We start from the raw sequence: 20,652 nt of genomic DNA on the forward strand, positions 1-20,652 counted from the left end.
CAAATGCGTAAGTAATTAGGTATCAATAAATGAAGTTTTAATATAGTTCTGTATACCTTTCTTGATGATGCTATCTCATTAATGAAAAATCCTCATTAATAGAAAAAAGTCATCCAGTATTTTAACTTAATGTTTTCATTACTATAAAATAAACTAAAAATAAATTTGTTTTATTGAGGATATTTATAATATACGAATTTTCTGACACATTTATTTTTAAAAAAATTAATGAAAATTTATCAATTTGCAAAGCTCTTTTATCTATTAAAATCCAGTATTTTCGAATGGAATTATATTTATTTTACCATTACGTGGGTATAGAACCATAAACGGTTATGAAACCGTGTTTTTCGGAAAACGGGATTTGAAAATTGGACCAGCCTTCAATTGCCCGCTAAAAATTTTATGTTTGTGAAATGCTCATGCTCAAACCATTTGGAATTTTACACATCTATTTATCGTCTCAAACAGAATGCATTGAATATAATAGGAATACTCCATTAGTGAAAAACTGCAAAATTTAGAGTTCGCTTATGGTTCTATACCCACGATTAATTGATAGCGTTTTAATATTTTTCAAGCTCAAATAACTTCTTCGAAGAAAATTTCTCATTTAAAGTAAAACATTTTATTGTTACGTTAATAAAACAGTATTCAGGATTATTAACATTTAATTGTTGACAGTAATTTTGAAGCGCTTACAAAATGTTATTTTCTGCAATTATTGCCGAAGTCATAGAAATGCTTGTAATTTCTATATTTATTTTGATATTCCTTGATGTGTCAGCCGATGCGAGAGGAATTTCATCGAGAGGATATGACAAAATTCACCCAGCGGACGAATGGGAGCTTAACATTCGACCCGAGAAACAAAATGAAATCAAGAATTTCATCATGACGTACCGAATTATGTCCAAAACGCCAGACAAGACTCCAAGAGGTTCCTTCTTTGAAGTCCCTACAAATGATAAGTTTCCATCGAAGATAAGTTGGAAGGTAGAAACAAAAAAGAAAAATAGAGTTCCATCCAAATTCTTCTCTAATTTCGATGTTACACCAAACAATAAAAGGAGATTCGTTAAAAATCCATACCAAGTATTGGAAGAAAATTCTTCAAAGACTGGTCAATACAGGAAGTATCCTACTGAGTCGCATAACAACAAAATGGACGCTTTACACAAGAAGAATTTGAGTAAAACGATTCAAAATTCGTATCGTTCTCCATATGAGGACTATTCAGTATACGACACCCAAAAACGACATAAAAAGAAAGTTAGAGACAAAACAAATTTGCTTGGAGAAATTCGTACCAACAACAATTCTCTCCTAAATTATAGTGAGTCGAAATCTAGACATTCTGAAGAATATTTTGACTCAAAATATTCCTGGATCATCAAACACGAAATGTTCATCTACGTCTTTGGCTTTACCGCAACATTTCTAATGTCTTGCGTCCTTACATTTATTGTAATAAAATTATTTTTATCGTGCAAACATCGAGTTGAGACACAGATATCAAGGGTTGCATTATCGCACATAAATAGAAACTTTCCCGAGTTACTTCGTGACAAAAACGACCTTAAATTGATGCGACCATTTCTCATTAATAATTTATGAAAAACCTGCTATATACGAATATAATTATTCTCGTCCAAATATATATAAACTCGATAAAGAAACACAAATCGAAGAACGTTTCACAACGCACGATATCAACAAATTGAATACGTATAAGTTATTCTACAACCGGATTTGACACACAAAGAAGTCGAGTTCAAAGTGAAACCACTTTCAATTTTGAAAAATTCATTGTAATCAAAATTGAAAAAGACAAACCTTTTTCTTCTTTCGGAAAAAAGTAAGAATACAAGTAAACATAATGATAGTGTTCGCTTCCAAAAGTATGCCACTTGCTATTTCTACGAAAAAGATCATCCTGACATGTCTAAAATGCAATCTCCAAAGGTCATCTTGGATCAGAACATGTAAAGAATTCGCATAAAACTTTATATATGCATCACGTGGAAAACAATTCAAAAGATTTATGGGTAAAATTGCGTCCTAAACATGAAGTCTCATTGCTTGATGATATCGAAGAGATTCTATTTCACATTAACGAAAAGCAGTCTACACAAGACAATCAATTGCATGGCACTGATTGTGCCAATGAACTTAAAAGACAAAATATAATCGATGAAATATCGTGCGGAAAAGTTATTTTTAAGAGATATTGAGTTAATTATTATTTCTACGTTAAAAAATTTCAATACAAAATTTGTAAAATGATTAAGTAAAAGTTAGGCTTCCTTGATAATTATCATCTTAAAATTTGTTTCAATTAATCATTAAGTTTACAATATATTCTAATGCAAAATTGGGTAATCGTTTTATAATGGAAAGGCCAAATTTCCTTTTAAAAGGATTTATATAATCTGAAATACAATTTTGTACTGAATAAATGAATACATTCAGTATTCGCGTACATATTGTAAGTGCACAGATATTACATTTGAATACTAATGGAATACGTTAAACATAGTTTCACAACAGATCAGGTTTCTATACAAGCTACAAGAGATCACGAGCTCCTCACCTGGTTTAATATACGAATCTTAATACAAATGAATTGAATGAAAGTGTATATAAACCATTCACTGCCCTCTGTTTAAATAACTTCCTTCGTAAGAGCGTTACGATTTTACAATACAGGATTTTTCTGCAATTTCTTGAAGCTGGTGGTTTTCATTGCGATTTATTTCAACACAGCATATGTCTGTGAAAGACGTCTTGTTCTCTGTATATTCAGCTAAATGTAGCGAATTTTAAAACCCCTTTCATAGCCCTCTAATTATATAAATTATTCAAAAACATTGTTTTTAAAAACACTAGGGAAAAATACTCAATCTGTCCCGACTTTAGAGGTGAAAGATGATAGTTTCANAAAAAATTAAAATATTAACCAATTTAAAATTATAAAAATACAAAAATATTCTTCACTTCCTATTAGAACTAATGATTCCTAATTATGAATTAAATGGAGTTAAATTTAAATATTTTAATTTGATATATCAAAATATTAACTCCTGTTTTTAATTTCTAAGGTGAAAAAATTAAAATAAATTTCATGTAAACAAAGCAAACAAAGTATTAAAAAATAATATCATGCAACAAAAAGCAATTAAAAAAAAATAAAAACTTACCAATAATTGCAATAATTATAACAAGAACAATTCCAATTATGATTGCCCACATCTATAAAAATTTATCATGCAATAATAAAAAAATTTATCATTTTAACATTAAAAATTCAAATAATAATTCAATTTAAAATTATATCAACTTAACTGCAAACAGACTTGTTCAAAACTAAATAAAAATATGACATTAACACACTAATTAAAAAACAGATCAGGATGCATTTTTCAATTCAACTGCTTACAAAAAAGGTATAGCAGGATATACAAAAAAGGTTTTTAGAAAAAAGAAAAAGAATACAAATACAAAAATTTCACAAACTTCTTCGCTTTCCTTCTGTCTTTTGTGTCCATCAGCAGTCCAGAACAAATTTGTGTGTGGAGACAACCTTTCCTTAGAGGCTATGGCCCCGCTGTTCCAGTTTGCATATTGTTGCGGGGCTGTAGCCTCTAAAGAAAGGTTGTCTCCACATATAAATTTGTTCTGGACTGCTGATGGACACAAAAGACTGAAGGAAAGCAAAGAAGTTCACAAAATTTTTTGCATTTTTTCACATTTAAAGATCCCGAGTCCAAAAATGTAAATTAGTTCTTACGTTCATTATTTCTTAATTTTTCTAGTTTTAAATTAAAGTGTAAAAACTTTGTGTAATTTTTAATATGTAATTTCTTGTTTTTGTTTTTATGTATATTTATTATTCTTTCAGGTGAAGTGATATCAATTGTCTTTTGGGACTCTTCCTTTTATTTGTAAAAATGTAAATTGCAAAGCATTTATCTATTTGTTGATTTTGATAATTTTATTTAAGGATTGTTTTTCCTTTTTTTATGTATTTCGTTAGACAATACAGCATTTTTAATCTCACAAACAATTTAAAACTATTACATAGGAACAGTTATGCATTTAACTTATGTGCATTCCCAGTTAGCACATTGACAATTTATATTCTCANTTTTTTTTTTTTGTTTCTGTTGATGAAATTATATTTAAGATATGTAAACATTGCTCCAAGTTATACCAATTTTATCAAATGCGTAAGTAATTAGGTATCAATAAATGAAGTTTTAATATAGTTCTGTATACCTTTCTTGATGATGCTATCTCATTAATGAAAAATCCTCATTAATAGAAAAAAGTCATCCAGTATTTTAACTTAATGTTTTCATTACTATAAAATAAACTAAAAATAAATTTGTTTTATTGAGGATATTTATAATATACGAATTTTCTGACACATTTATTTTTAAAAAAATTAATGAAAATTTATCAATTTGCAAAGCTCTTTTATCTATTAAAATCCAGTATTTTCGAATGGAATTATATTTATTTTACCATTACGTGGGTATAGAACCATAAACGGTTATGAAACCGTGTTTTTCGGAAAACGGGATTTGAAAATTGGACCAGCCTTCAATTGCCCGCTAAAAATTTTATGTTTGTGAAATGCTCATGCTCAAACCATTTGGAATTTTACACATCTATTTATCGTCTCAAACAGAATGCATTGAATATAATAGGAATACTCCATTAGTGAAAAACTGCAAAATTTAGAGTTCGCTTATGGTTCTATACCCACGATTAATTGATAGCGTTTTAATATTTTTCAAGCTCAAATAACTTCTTCGAAGAAAATTTCTCATTTAAAGTAAAACATTTTATTGTTACGTTAATAAAACAGTATTCAGGATTATTAACATTTAATTGTTGACAGTAATTTTGAAGCGCTTACAAAATGTTATTTTCTGCAATTATTGCCGAAGTCATAGAAATGCTTGTAATTTCTATATTTATTTTGATATTCCTTGATGTGTCAGCCGATGCGAGAGGAATTTCATCGAGAGGATATGACAAAATTCACCCAGCGGACGAATGGGAGCTTAACATTCGACCCGAGAAACAAAATGAAATCAAGAATTTCATCATGACGTACCGAATTATGTCCAAAACGCCAGACAAGACTCCAAGAGGTTCCTTCTTTGAAGTCCCTACAAATGATAAGTTTCCATCGAAGATAAGTTGGAAGGTAGAAACAAAAAAGAAAAATAGAGTTCCATCCAAATTCTTCTCTAATTTCGATGTTACACCAAACAATAAAAGGAGATTCGTTAAAAATCCATACCAAGTATTGGAAGAAAATTCTTCAAAGACTGGTCAATACAGGAAGTATCCTACTGAGTCGCATAACAACAAAATGGACGCTTTACACAAGAAGAATTTGAGTAAAACGATTCAAAATTCGTATCGTTCTCCATATGAGGACTATTCAGTATACGACACCCAAAAACGACATAAAAAGAAAGTTAGAGACAAAACAAATTTGCTTGGAGAAATTCGTACCAACAACAATTCTCTCCTAAATTATAGTGAGTCGAAATCTAGACATTCTGAAGAATATTTTGACTCAAAATATTCCTGGATCATCAAACACGAAATGTTCATCTACGTCTTTGGCTTTACCGCAACATTTCTAATGTCTTGCGTCCTTACATTTATTGTAATAAAATTATTTTTATCGTGCAAACATCGAGTTGAGACACAGATATCAAGGGTTGCATTATCGCACATAAATAGAAACTTTCCCGAGTTACTTCGTGACAAAAACGACCTTAAATTGATGCGACCATTTCTCATTAATAATTTATGAAAAACCTGCTATATACGAATATAATTATTCTCGTCCAAATATATATAAACTCGATAAAGAAACACAAATCGAAGAACGTTTCACAACGCACGATATCAACAAATTGAATACGTATAAGTTATTCTACAACCGGATTTGACACACAAAGAAGTCGAGTTCAAAGTGAAACCACTTTCAATTTTGAAAAATTCATTGTAATCAAAATTGAAAAAGACAAACCTTTTTCTTCTTTCGGAAAAAAGTAAGAATACAAGTAAACATAATGATAGTGTTCGCTTCCAAAAGTATGCCACTTGCTATTTCTACGAAAAAGATCATCCTGACATGTCTAAAATGCAATCTCCAAAGGTCATCTTGGATCAGAACATGTAAAGAATTCGCATAAAACTTTATATATGCATCACGTGGAAAACAATTCAAAAGATTTATGGGTAAAATTGCGTCCTAAACATGAAGTCTCATTGCTTGATGATATCGAAGAGATTCTATTTCACATTAACGAAAAGCAGTCTACACAAGACAATCAATTGCATGGCACTGATTGTGCCAATGAACTTAAAAGACAAAATATAATCGATGAAATATCGTGCGGAAAAGTTATTTTTAAGAGATATTGAGTTAATTATTATTTCTACGTTAAAAAATTTCAATACAAAATTTGTAAAATGATTAAGTAAAAGTTAGGCTTCCTTGATAATTATCATCTTAAAATTTGTTTCAATTAATCATTAAGTTTACAATATATTCTAATGCAAAATTGGGTAATCGTTTTATAATGGAAAGGCCAAATTTCCTTTTAAAAGGATTTATATAATCTGAAATACAATTTTGTACTGAATAAATGAATACATTCAGTATTCGCGTACATATTGTAAGTGCACAGATATTACATTTGAATACTAATGGAATACGTTAAACATAGTTTCACAACAGATCAGGTTTCTATACAAGCTACAAGAGATCACGAGCTCCTCACCTGGTTTAATATACGAATCTTAATACAAATGAATTGAATGAAAGTGTATATAAACCATTCACTGCCCTCTGTTTAAATAACTTCCTTCGTAAGAGCGTTACGATTTTACAATACAGGATTTTTCTGCAATTTCTTGAAGCTGGTGGTTTTCATTGCGATTTATTTCAACACAGCATATGTCTGTGAAAGAAGTCTTGTTCTCTGTATATTCAGCTAAATGTAGCGAATTTTAAAACCCCTTTCATAGCCCTCTAATTATATAAATTATTCAAAAACATTGTTTTTAAAAACACTAGGGAAAAATACTCAATCTGTCCCGACTTTAGAGGTGAAAGATGATAGTTTCATAATTCCTTTCTCGTTATAGTTGTTATTTGAAGAAGGTCGGAACAACCTCTAGTCTGATAGATTAAAAACACAAGAGGGAAAAAACATTCAAACAAAATTTTTGAATATGTTTAATTGCTTATAATGAATTAATTTAAATAAAGATTAGTTTACTGCATACAATTCCGAAAAAATACTATTTTTTGTTAATGTTTATGCGATATTTATCATTAAATGTTTAAACTCGTTTGTTCGATATATGAACTAGTATTTTTGCGTAATTCGCAATTAGTAGTTCACTTCGTCATTTAATTTGCAACATGCACTGAAGAATATTGAAAGAAGTAACTTAATTATAAACCTAGTTATTCTAATAAGGTGCTCCACGAAAGTATAGAACCGCTGCAAATTTACTATACGAAGGTTAGGAATTACACGTATGATATAGTAATCTTTCTCATAATGTTCAGAATTTATGAAAACATAATTCGTCGAAAATAGTCGTTTCCTGTATTGCAGCGAACAGTATAAATTGTAAAAAACTGATTTTAAGCACCACAAAAGTATAAAATCGACTAGTAAGTGAATTCAAAAAAAATTAAATACTACAAAATAGTTTAATTTACATATTTATTTGCGCACCTCCTTTACTAATAACATCGAAAATGCGGTTTGGCACGCTATCAACAAGATTTTTATGCCAAACAGTGACAATTATTTAAGTGTACAACGTCGGCATACTAACGATTTTGGTCATAAATTCGACCACGATTCCCCAAACGTTTTCTATAGGGATTGCAATCAGGAGAACGAACTGGCCAATCCGTTTATTTTCAAACTATTATTTCGCATCTCATGATACATGGATAGATGCGTTGTCCTGTTGGAAAATAACCAGAATTCTTCTGAGTCTACGTTTGTACGGCAGCAATTTGTTCTCCAGAACTTGTTGATAGTCGGCACTATTCATGCGACAAGTAACCAATGCCAAATCTAATTTTTCACATGCAGAAAAAGTATCCCAAACAATAACACTCCTACCACCGAAGTTCCTTCGCGAAAAGTACTTGGGCTCTTTTTATAAATCACGCCAATAGAACGCTAAACCATCTGGCCTGGCCCATCCAAATTACATTTTTTTTCGTCCGAAAAGATTACCTATACGATAAAAAGGTTGTTATTTCTTGTGCTAGCACAATACGTCTAAACGAAACAAAAAACTTACCTTATTCCATTGAGTGGCCATATTTTTCTTAGCAAAAATGAGTCAGGCAGTTGTGTGCTCAGACCTAAGAGCAGGGGCGCTTCTCATTCGAGACAGAACATTGTTGTTGTTGTTGCCATGTAAAACACTTCGAACGGCTTCATGATGTATTTGAATACCCAAATCGCCCCGAATTTGGCGCGTGGACGCGATGGATTAGAGGTTGCATTAAAAATTCGTCTGCAGTTTCGCGGGGTAAACTTTGAAGGACGTCCACTTTTACGCTTTGGTCCATAATTTGCAGGATTTGACAAATAATGCTGAACGAACTTTTCGGACGCTTGATGCTGTTTGCTACTGCCTGATGACTTAAACCAGTGCTTTTCAAACCTACAATTTGTCCTTCTCAAACTGTTAAATGGGTACCACGAGGCACGATGAAAAAAATACTTTCACACTTGAAACTTGCGAGAAAGATGGCGGTTCTATACTTATGTGGCAGTATATAAATTTACTTCAACACTATACCGCCGCTAGCCACAAATTAGAAGCTGTTTCCTAAATTTACGTTTTTATGTTAGATTTTTGTGTGTAATTCAGCACCTATTTCTATTAGTGCGTATTCTGACCTCAAAAGAACAATTTTTTGAACGGTTCTATACTTTTGTGGAGCACCTTATTAATTGGACTTCATTTGAAAAAATTGTCCTATAAATTCTCACTGTCGTCCTTAATCTCGAGAACAGAGTTAGATGAAAGACAAGATCAGATGTAGAAACCTTGGCGCAGGAGGTAACAAGTAACAATATATGAACTTTCAGTTTGAACCTTAAGTATGTTATTTCAACTCAAAAATTTTCCCGAAAGGTGTTAGATAGGTGACTGGCATGACTATTGTTAAAGAAAAAGTATGTTGTACAGGGGCAAAGCCACCACTAATTTGAGGTGGGAGCATATATTTTAAATTAAAAAAATAGCAGCCCGGCATTGTGACATAGTCACAATAAATAACTGCTCGTTAGCTATTTAAAATCTTTTTGTGTAAATTGTTTTAAGAGCGATTCGTGCCAATTTCGATTTGTAACAAATAACTTCATTTCGCAACACATTAAAATTTTAATATGATCCATAATTTGAGAAATGCTGATATAGATGACTATAAAAGAACTAACTCCAAGCAGAAGGTTTGCAAAAATGGTAATTTTATAAAATTTTGGTCATTAATTAACCACTTGGTCACTGATTACCTTCCGATAAACTTCTGGATAGTTGCTCGCTCGTTGCCCCATAGATAGACGTCTGCTTACTACTATCTCAGCCATTCGGACGACAAGGATTTAAAATGTTGCACTTTTTCATCTTATTTTCGGAACGAATATAATTCTCATTTAAATAAAATTAAAAAATAAATAAATACAAATAGTTAAAAATATCGTCAAAATATTTTGCCCATGAATAAAAGTTGACTTATAAATGGATGATGTTTTTTATTATTAAGAAGTACAAAACACTACATTTCAAAGTACAAAATTTTATTGATGTTTCTGGGAATCTCTTTACAAATATGGAAACAGAAATGTTAACCTTAGTTTTATCAAACTTGTGAATAATAATGTTCACAAGTTCACATCTACCAGTTATAAAAATGCCATGGTTAATAATAATACTGTATATCACATAATAATCTTCACATAGTAATTGTTCTGACTAATTTATAAGTAGGTTACTTTAAATAAACTATGTTTAAAAGAAATCTCTCAAAACTGAATTTTATTCACAATAAATTTACAATTAAGTTTTAAACTTGTTTTAAATAACTAATGGAATGAAATAATATTTTTAATAATAGCTGAATAATCTTTAAATAACAATAACCTTTATCATTTTGCTGAGAATATTACAAAATAGATATTTTTAAATATACATACACAAAATCCATTCCCTCACAGTTTCATATATTTGATTTCTATACACACACACAATAAATTTTTTTATAAAATGAATAAGGCAGTATTGGAAGTATTATATCCACATTTCATGAAGCTAAATTTAACCATATACAAAGATTCAAGCTATAATACAAACGATATTTTGGTGAAATCTCAGTGATGTTAACCTAATACTTCCATATGTAAACTGAAACATAAAGTATTCAGTATTTAAATTGTTTAAATTGACTTAAAATTACGACATAATAAATAAATACTTACAACATTAGGAATTTGCTTGAACTGCATAAACTGAAATAGTAAAATTATAATTAAAGAACTTTTATAACAACAAGCCAATCTATACAATTAAATAACTAATAAATTCTACTTTAGAAACAGACTATTGTTTGAAAAACAAATGCTACATTATTGATAAATCTGTAAATTATAAGTATATAATTATAGAATATTTAATTCATGTATCAACAAATTACTAGATTATATTAATGATTAATACTTTAATTACATTTGAAATTTGAAGTGTAATTTAGTGTTATGATTAGCTTAATTTCCAGAAGATCTGATTCAATCTACTTGTCTTTCTTTACATTGCTTCAAGTTCATTTTTTTTGTTATTAGCAGTTAATTCTATAAAATAAAAGATTCAAAGATTTCATAAAGTGCACTAACATCCAATGGTTTTTAAAATTTAATTCAAGTCACCAGATAAGTGTTGCTGTAATATTTGATTTCTAGTATGGCTTTCTTCTGTTGCAAGATTACAACTTATGATCCTAAGCTCTTCTCAGATCTCTTCCAGTCCATTGTCTAGTCATCCAATTGCAGTTTCTCTTGATAGGCATGTCTTATTAGATGACATCATGAGATGTTGAGAAGACTACATTTGTTGAGCAGAAGTTTTGTATTTGTTTTCCTTAAAACTTCCTTCATTACTTGCGCTGTCCAATTGATCCTCTTTCTTACATACTGCATTTCATAAGATTACAATAGGAAACAATAAATAGATTAATGTCCATTTGCATATTCACATTTGTATATGTACAAACTGCTAAAATGTCATGGAATTCAAAATTTATTTTTGAATTTTCCTAGGATCTGATGATGTGTAATCCTGAAAAACCTTTCGGCTCCTTGATTATAGTGTAATACTTTACTCCTTAGAATTCATTTATCATCAAAAAAGTTATTAGTTAACTTATAAGTTAAGTTATAAGTTACAGTAAGTTTCTTATGCACTTCCATGATTATTGAATGCACTGCATTTACTATTCCTTACAGTATATTACAAAAGTATTTTCTCTGTTTAATATAAATTCTGCTCATGACACTGTCTGGATTAATTCCCAATTTTTTTTGGATGTCACAGTATTCAATGATTTAATCTGCAGAAATCCTTCTAATAATCAATAAAGCAGAGAAGGACATATGTTGTTTGCCATCACCATAAGTCTGAGCATAATTATGGCTTCTCTACTTTTACAAAAACCAAACTATGTATCACTTAACCATAGAATTGAACTAATAATTGAGAGCTATTATGTTCATCAGGATTTTAGACATGGAACAATAAGTCTATAGTCACGTGTTTATTGCAATCTAATGTTCCCAAAGATTAAGGAATATGAATAAGTAAATCAGCAAGATCACTTGGGATATTGTCACTATTTAATATTTTATTAAAAATCTTTGTTATGAAGGTATTCCATTTTCTCCTGTTTAAAAATTTCAATGTGTAGACTAACCATACTAGCAACTTTCCCAGTTTTAAGCTTATTTAATCACACATGTAACTTTCAAAAAGGATAAATAATCTGTTCTTTAGTTTCTCTTATCTTCATTCTAGATATTTAATGCCTTATGTAAAAATGTTAAGAAAGAGATGGAAAAACTATGCACCTTTTCGTATCAATATTTTTCTATTTCCATCTTTGATAGAAAGGATAGATTGAAAAGTGGATCTATCTGTTATTACATTGACATTCTTAGAGTTTCTTCATATTATTTTCATTGTTCTTCCTAATTTTCTGTATATTTGTTTTCTGCATCCTGCTCATTCTTGACTTTCAATTTCCTTTAACTTTTTTTTTCTAGAATTTGAGTCATCTACTATATATTAGTTACATTTCTTCTCATAATCTTGAGATTTTGTTATTACAAGACTAAAAATATTGTCAGCATTAATGCATTATTTAATTGTTGGGCTGCAATTTGAAAAATTGTAACCTATAAATTTCCATTGTCTTTCCTTAATTTTGAGAACAGAGTTAAACAGATGAAAGAGGAGACCAAATATGGAAACCTTAGTGGCAACAAGAGGTCCAACTAACTATACATAAACTTCCAGTTTGAACCTGAAGTCATGTTATTTCAATTCAAAAATTTTCCCTGAAATATGTTAGATAGATGACTAGCACAACTATTGTTAAAGGAAAAGTATGACGTACAGGGACAAGCCACTACTTATCTGAGATGGAGAGCATATATTTTAAATTAAAATTAAATAAAAATTGCACTGTGATGATATCACAATAAATAATTGCTCATTTTGTGAGTGTTTCATATTTAATTAAATTTTCTAAAAGTTTACACTTCAAAAGCATTTCCATTTTTCTATTTTTATTAATTTCAGAAAGCTTTATGAGATTATGACACTTGTACAATCCAAAAATGGTTTTTTTTTTTATTGAATTTATGTATTAGTTTATTTCCTATCTTCTCTTGTCCAAGTACTCTCCAAGTAAAAAGTTGTGATGTTTAAATCAGGTGTTGATGATTAATGAATTATACTTATAGCAAATTCCACTGTTCTATTCCTTCCTTCATATAAACAAGCCATAAAGAGTAATTAGTTTTCCTCTTCCAATTTTGGATTCATATTCCCCACTGCTAAAATTACAAAAATTAAACTGCCAACTGGATTCAAAGAATGAATAAAACCTTTCTATAGTTCAGGCACTAAACTTTTACTAAACTAACATTTGGTGTAAGTTTATATCTGTCAGATGTAAACTTAAACATTAAAAACCCAACAAACAACAGTGTTCAAATAGATATAAATTGTACTTTTTATTGACATCTTTATCCAAATTTATATTTTTAATTCTACAATTAGACTAGAAATGAAATTGAAATACAGTAGAGTGTCAATTATCTAAATGCCAATCAACCAAAACGTCAGTTAACTGAAAGCGTTTCAGTTGGACTGTGTCATGCTGAATCGAACATTTTTGATACTAGATTAACTTCTAAAGTACAATTTTTTTTTGTTTTTATATTTTTCAATATATTTATTTTGTTTGTACAAAATAAAGAAATATTTTTTAATGATACAATAGCCACGATTATTATTATGAAAATTTTCGTTAGGCTTATCATCAACGAAAACTCAATGCAAAGCGACATGCAACGGAGAAAAATTTAAACGTTGGATATATTAAGTCACTATTATTGGGATATACTAATATACTATATTAATAATGTATTTTTTCATACATAATCGGTTATCCGATTTTCTGAACAACCCCTGTCCACAACTGATTTGGATAATCAATGCTCTACTGTACAATAAATCAAAATTGAACTGAAACAGTTACAAATATTTTCAAAACAATTTTTTAATTTAAGAATTTGAATTTTGGATGTAAATCAAAACTTATTTCATTTCGGTCACACACAACATATCCTGTCTTTAACAGCATGCTGCATAAGTGACCATGCCATTATACCAGAATAGAGGCATGTTGTTACATTCAAATTAAAAAGTAGATGAGGAAATCTGTCTACATTTATATACTGTACTATAAACCATACTAAAGCCAAATGATTGCAGGATTATATTAGGCTTTATTACTGCTACTATTAATAATAAAATGCTAAGTAATTTGGCTTAGAAGTAGGTGATAAGCACCATATCTTACTAGATTTAATAATTATAATTGAATTAATATTTATCAATTTGGAAGGCTCTAGAAGAAAAGAATTGGCCCAGATAGGGACTAATTCAGAATCATTTGGTTTTAATATAACAGACTTAGATGGTTATATTTGTATAGAAACCATGCAATTTTTTTTTGAAGTTAAACTATAGTTACACACACACAATTTAAATTTCACCACTGTTCTGAGAATTCTGAAACAATAGAAAATTGTCTTATTCCACTGCTTGAATTAATTTTACTCATAACTTCTGAATCGCTGTCACTTTCATACTTGCTTTCCAGTAGATCCTCCAAAGTGTACAAGTTCTGGTACACATCCCTTTTCTACACATGCTAAGACTAGAATGCAAAAAGGACTGTTTGAGGTAGGCATAATCCATTTTGCTCAAATGATTACTTAATAATCTCATTATGTTTCTCCATGCATCAAAAACTCATTTTACAACTTTCATAGGAAGCAGACTTTGTTTATGAACCTTGTTAATTAACAACCCAGCTTCTCATTTTTTTCTCATCCTGTCTTTAAGAAGTTTATTCATGTAAGTATCATGGGATTATATAAAAGGGTTCATTCTGCCTGGAATGTAGTAAATATCAGTATTATTATTCCATTGTGATCTGTATGTATTCTTCCAAAAGCAACTGAGCTAAGTCCATGACAAGCAAGCATTTTCGTTATATAATAAACTGGGTCAGTTATTATGGCATGCTGTTAAAAGGTAAGGCAATATGTTATAAATAAAAATTTAAAAATTCATATTTTTTTCACATTTTCAGTAAAGTTTTGCATGATAAACTGGAAAGCAAAACATTTTATGTATTCAAGACTAACACCTGTAAGTTATTTTTGACTTAATATGTTGTCTTAAAAATAAAAGGATGTTTTGCACTTAGTAAAAATTCATTTGAAATATTACAAATATACTTAAGTTTTCCATAAAAAATTGTTTGCTAGAAAATCACACATCAAAAATAAAGCTTCCCATAAAAAATTAAAATATTAACCAATTTAAAATTATAAAAATACAAAAATATTCTTCACTTCCTATTAGAACTAATGATTCCTAATTATGAATTAAATGGAGTTAAATTTAAATATTTTAATTTGATATATCAAAATATTAACTCCTGTTTTTAATTTCTAAGGTGAAAAAATTAAAATAAATTTCATGTAAACAAAGCAAACAAAGTATTAAAAAATAATATCATGCAACAAAAAGCAATTAAAAAAAAATAAAAACTTACCAATAATTGCAATAATTATAACAAGAACAATTCCAATTATGATTGCCCACATCTATAAAAATTTATCATGCAATAATAAAAAAATTTATCATTTTAACATTAAAAATTCAAATAATAATTCAATTTAAAATTATATCAACTTAACTGCAAACAGACTTGTTCAAAACTAAATAAAAATATGACATTAACACACTAATTAAAAAACAGATCAGGATGCATTTTTCAATTCAACTGCTTACAAAAAAGGTATAGCAGGATATACAAAAAAGGTTTTTAGAAAAAAGAAAAAGAATACAAATACAAAAATTTCACAAACTTCTTCGCTTTCCTTCTGTCTTTTGTGTCCATCAGCAGTCCAGAACAAATTTGTGTGTGGAGACAACCTTTCCTTAGAGGCTATGGCCCCGCTGTTCCAGTTTGCATATTGTTGCGGGGCTGTAGCCTCTAAAGAAAGGTTGTCTCCACATATAAATTTGTTCTGGACTGCTGATGGACACAAAAAAGGAAGGAAAGTGAAGAAGTTTGTGAAATTTTTTGTATTTTAAAAATTAAAACACCATCTGCCAAGATTTTTTATTATTTACTTCATAGCTATATATATATATATATCTTCATATTATAGTAAAGTTTTCTAACTCAAACATCTCTTAATATTTCTTTAACACTAAGAAAACAAAGCACTTGGTTGGTCTCAATGGAACAGCATAGGGATTTAATGCCTCCAACTTGAATTTTCTCCAAGTCAAAGTTTTTTCATGGTTCCCCAACATCGATTTTGTTACTTTCAACTTCAATTTTAATATTTATTCTTAGATTTCCTAATTATTACACTTCTATGAAATTTTCAGAAAGATGTATTTGCTCTCCAATACCAATTTTCAAACAAAATTCCAGTCCAAAGTTGAGACATCACAATTTATATCATCATCAGGTACAGTACCTGCAAAACTTCAATTCCACTAGTTACATGAACACTTTGCTGAAGGCATTACATGAGCTGTTTAAAAATAAACTATAAAAAGTTCTTTATATAATGCAAGAGAGGTAAAAGTACAAATCTATTCAGAATCAAAATTCTTTTTACTCTATTGTTCTCTAATGCAAATCATCTGTAACCCAATGTTTTTTCCTGCTCCTTGGAGCTTTGAGTTAGAGCAGTTTTACTGTATTTCTGATTAAAATCTCATTGTATTTGAACAAGCAATTTTGCCAATATCTAATATGTATTGTTCAACATTGGTTTTATAGATATTTTTATTATTAATTATTCTATCTTTTTAGTTTTATAATCATTACTAAAAATAATTATATAACTATAGATAAACACTGAATAAAATTTAGAGGGATCTATCTTTATGTAAGTTTTGTTACTATCAAATGAATGTTATATCATACAGATTAGTAGTATTTATAGATAAGAGAAAATGACTCTGAAAATCTTCCAAATTCAAAGGCGATGAAATATAAAAATTCAATTCTCAATCAAATCACAAGAAACCTATTTAGTTTTATGAGAATGAGATGATTACCATTACATCCTGATTTGTTCTCATTTAACTATATCCAGCCTCAATACAAGACAATTTAATAAAAATAAAACATTTAATAATAAAATAAAAATACATACAAATATTTTAATAATGAAATACTTTAATTTTACTTTGAAAGATAAATTAAAGAAAATTTAAAATAAATATTTTACTATTAAATCATCCTTAGATAAAAGAAATTTTTCTTCTTTCAATGTTTGAATCTTAAAATATTATAAAACAATCATATTTATTACACTTTATGATTTTATTCTGATTATTATGACACACTGATTTTATTCTAATTAAATATTTATAGATAAACATATTCCTTTCATTTAGTTTGTGACTATGTAAGGAGAAAAAAAGAATCAAAAATTTCTTATCTAAAAAAAAAAATTCAAATAATCAAATCTCAATCAATGTAACCAAAAAACAATCTGCAACAAACTAATTCTACTGTGAATAAATTAATCTTATTTTGATTCTAATTCTCAATTATTAAAAACTCTGTTTAGGTCTCAAACATTTTTATGCAAATATCAAAAATCATAAAAATTTGTCATTTGATGAAGAGAATTTCTTACATATTCTGATTTTATTCCAAATAAATATGACAATACTTCAAAACTGTATTTTTGAAAATACATTATTAAATCTGACATCCACTTACTGAATATGGTTAGTGTTAGCCTATATGAGCATATTATTCATTATATTTAGATTCAAAACCACTACCAAAACTAAAAATTTGAACAGAATGTAGTCTTAGAAATATTCCAATTATGTTACAAAATTTCTCAAAACAGTTCAAAAAAAGTATTAAGAATGCATCTAAAATATTGCAAAATAAAAATCTATTTGTTTAATATTTAATATGTTTAAATATTTTAATGTAATATATTGCTACATATTTATATTTATTTATATTCAGCAAATAATTATACTTTACTAGTAATATAAAGCTTTGCTCAAACATTTAAAATGACACATTTAAATCTCAAAACACTTTCATATTTAGCCAAAAATAAATTATAATTTAATAATTTATAAATTGATGAAATTTATATCATCATCTACAGAAATTCAGTATAGTATTTTCTCACCTTGCAATTTTTCCACCAATATTTCCTTTTCAGTTTCATGGCTTGCTGTTCAAAATTATATGCACCTTGTTGTAACATTTCTAAAAATGATAAGTTTTTAAGACATGCTTTAAAAACACTAAAATCATATTTAAAATCAATGTTACATTTTATTATAAACTGACTTTTTATAAGAATTATTATTACACACACCTATATCTTTAATATAGTATATTTCAAATAAGAAAATTATCATTTCATTTTAAATAAATTTTACACTCTTACATCAAGGTCTTCAGCTCAAAATTTTGGTTCATGACCATACTTTTCAGTGCTTTTGTGCTATGTTTGATTGGTTACACATACGTGCGCGCGCGCGCGCACACACACAGACAGACAGACAGACAGACAGAGACGACCATTTCATTCAATGAAACTGATTACACATGGTATTGTCCATTGTTTGCCATTGGTAACAAAAATAAAATCATGCCTTATGTAACAGCAGCATTTTTGCCTCTACAGATAAAATGTCATTCCATACATTAACATTTGGGGACAGCTCAGCAATGACTGTTATCATTGCCAATAATGCACTCTAAAACAAAACACTTTTTGCAAACAAATTTCTTTCATCGAAATTCAAGTAGCAATGCTGTAAAGTGTAAGAGAACATTTTAAAGTTTTTGACAATTAACACTTCCATATCCAACAGTGGTTTAGCATTTCATAAAGGCACTTCAATACCAAGTGTTGATTAATTGTCCTTTACAGAGTGTTGAACACATTAAACACCATCAAACCACTGTTTGATTGCCAAACTACTAGATGTAATTTTTATAAATTTTCATTTAAATCATAAAGAAAGCATTTAAAATTTATTGTTATTTATGTAGATTAAAAATACCTATCTGTGGAATCAAAAATAATCCTTAAAATCTGTATTTAAGTAATTTTATATATATAAAAAAATATATATATTAAATTAAAATATATATATAATGAAAAAATATATTGTAATTGAAAAGCAACCAATTTTTGTAATCATGTAGATAAAATTCCACAAAACATTTTATTGTAAAAGTTAAAACAATGGAATTGTGAAATTTGCACTAAGATAAATGAAAGTGTGACCTATTGGAGTCCTGGTGCATGTGACCTATTGGAGTCCTGGATGTATGTGTTGCACATGAGTGTTTTGCCGAGCACAATATTTGTGACATTTCCATTCTGTTTTAACCTCATCTGATACAGGACTGAGTAACCAAACTTTAAAATGGGGAAGAAGCAAACTGAGTGGTTCACCTAATGAAATACGATGTAAAATTTTTAAACAATAAAACAAATTTGACAAGTACAAAAAAAAATTACCACCTAGAAGTGATGCTATGCAATGGTCAATAAAACTATCATAAAAACGTACATTTTTAGTCAGTACAATAATATGACAACAAGAAGTATTTCATTTGTTTTAATGTACTTAAATTTCTCTTGCTAGGAAAGATATGTTCTTATGAACTCTTTACCAAAATCTTTGGATCAATCCAGCTATTTGCTACAAAACCTAACTCTAAGTGATTTATATGCTTTTATGTAATTGAGTTAAAAATTGGGTTATTAAGACAAGTGTTGCCATATTCTATCTACAGCCACAAACTACTATCTTCTAAGAATGAATTTGAGTCATCTTCATACAGATCAACTCCACTATACATTACAATTTTCCTTCTGCACCAGGTGGTGTCTTGACTAGTAAGAGTTGTTAAATAATCTAATAAAAAATCCAGGAACAAATTGCATAACTTTTTATATTTTTAGTTATTATAAAATGACAAAAAGCTTAATTTTGAGATTAGATATGAAGTAAAATCGCCATTAAGTCCAACAGTACTCAAGATATGATTTATCATCCCCAACCTTTAACTACCAAAATTGAATAGCATTGATCCCCCTAATATACAAGCATCCCTGCAAAATTAGAACATAATTTAAAGATAAAGAATTAGATTTAAAATACAACAGGAACAAGAATGGCGTTAGCCGTTTAGAACATAACACAAAACTTAGAGTATTAATTTAAATTTGAGTAACTTCATTGCGCATGCATCTTACAACGCAGGAAATACGAATGGCAATTAGCCGTTTTTACCAAAAGGTTTAAAAATAATAAAATATCGTCGTGCATGCACATTACTGTGCAGAGAAAGTAGGGGTATAGAAATGAAGCTAATGCAGGTGTTTTAGTTCTTTGTATAAACTGATCCAAATCCTGGGCAACTCAAGGGTAGGAGAGTTGCAAGGAGACAACAGAGTGGTGAAGAGGGCCTCCCAAATGTATACCAAATTCCATTCCTCACAACACCTGAGCATCACCACACAGTCCCAAAGTGGGATGTGGTGGTGCTGCTGCACCATCACATCCCACTTAGATAGTTCGGTATCACAGCTGTCCCCTGCGACAGAACGTTGGTGCTCTGTTATGCAGCTGGATAGCATTCTGGTGGTTGCCTCTGTATAGTGGGTATCCCCCCAGACATTGAGTTTTCCAACAGAATAG

The 20,652-nt window shown here is 29.1% G+C and overlaps 1 protein-coding gene across 2 annotated transcripts in view; it reads right to left on the bottom strand.

Moving 5' to 3' along the window:
• Positions 1-9,861: 9,861 nt before the first annotated feature.
• Positions 9,862-20,652, bottom strand: part of LOC111636181 (vesicle-associated membrane protein 3-like) — a 47,149-nt gene continuing 36,358 nt past the window's right edge. The window contains exons 4-7 of one of the 2 annotated variants that reach the window (XM_023381377.1): positions 18,117-18,196; positions 15,482-15,533; positions 10,557-10,586; positions 9,862-10,482 (exon numbers count right to left, since the gene is read on the bottom strand). In XM_023381377.1, the coding sequence (XP_023237145.1) occupies positions 10,561-10,586; positions 15,482-15,533; positions 18,117-18,196 (158 nt within the window). In that variant the 3' untranslated portion in view covers positions 9,862-10,482; positions 10,557-10,560. The remainder of the gene's footprint in view (positions 10,483-10,556; positions 10,587-15,481; positions 15,534-18,116; positions 18,197-20,652) is intronic. The other variant, XM_023381376.1, reaches the window with a different exon arrangement.

This window comes from Centruroides sculpturatus, unplaced genomic scaffold, assembly GCF_000671375.1.
Source record: "Centruroides sculpturatus isolate CEXI.00-Female unplaced genomic scaffold, Cexi_2.0 scaffold208, whole genome shotgun sequence".
In the NCBI taxonomy this organism is placed as follows: Eukaryota; Metazoa; Arthropoda; class Arachnida; order Scorpiones; family Buthidae; genus Centruroides; species Centruroides sculpturatus.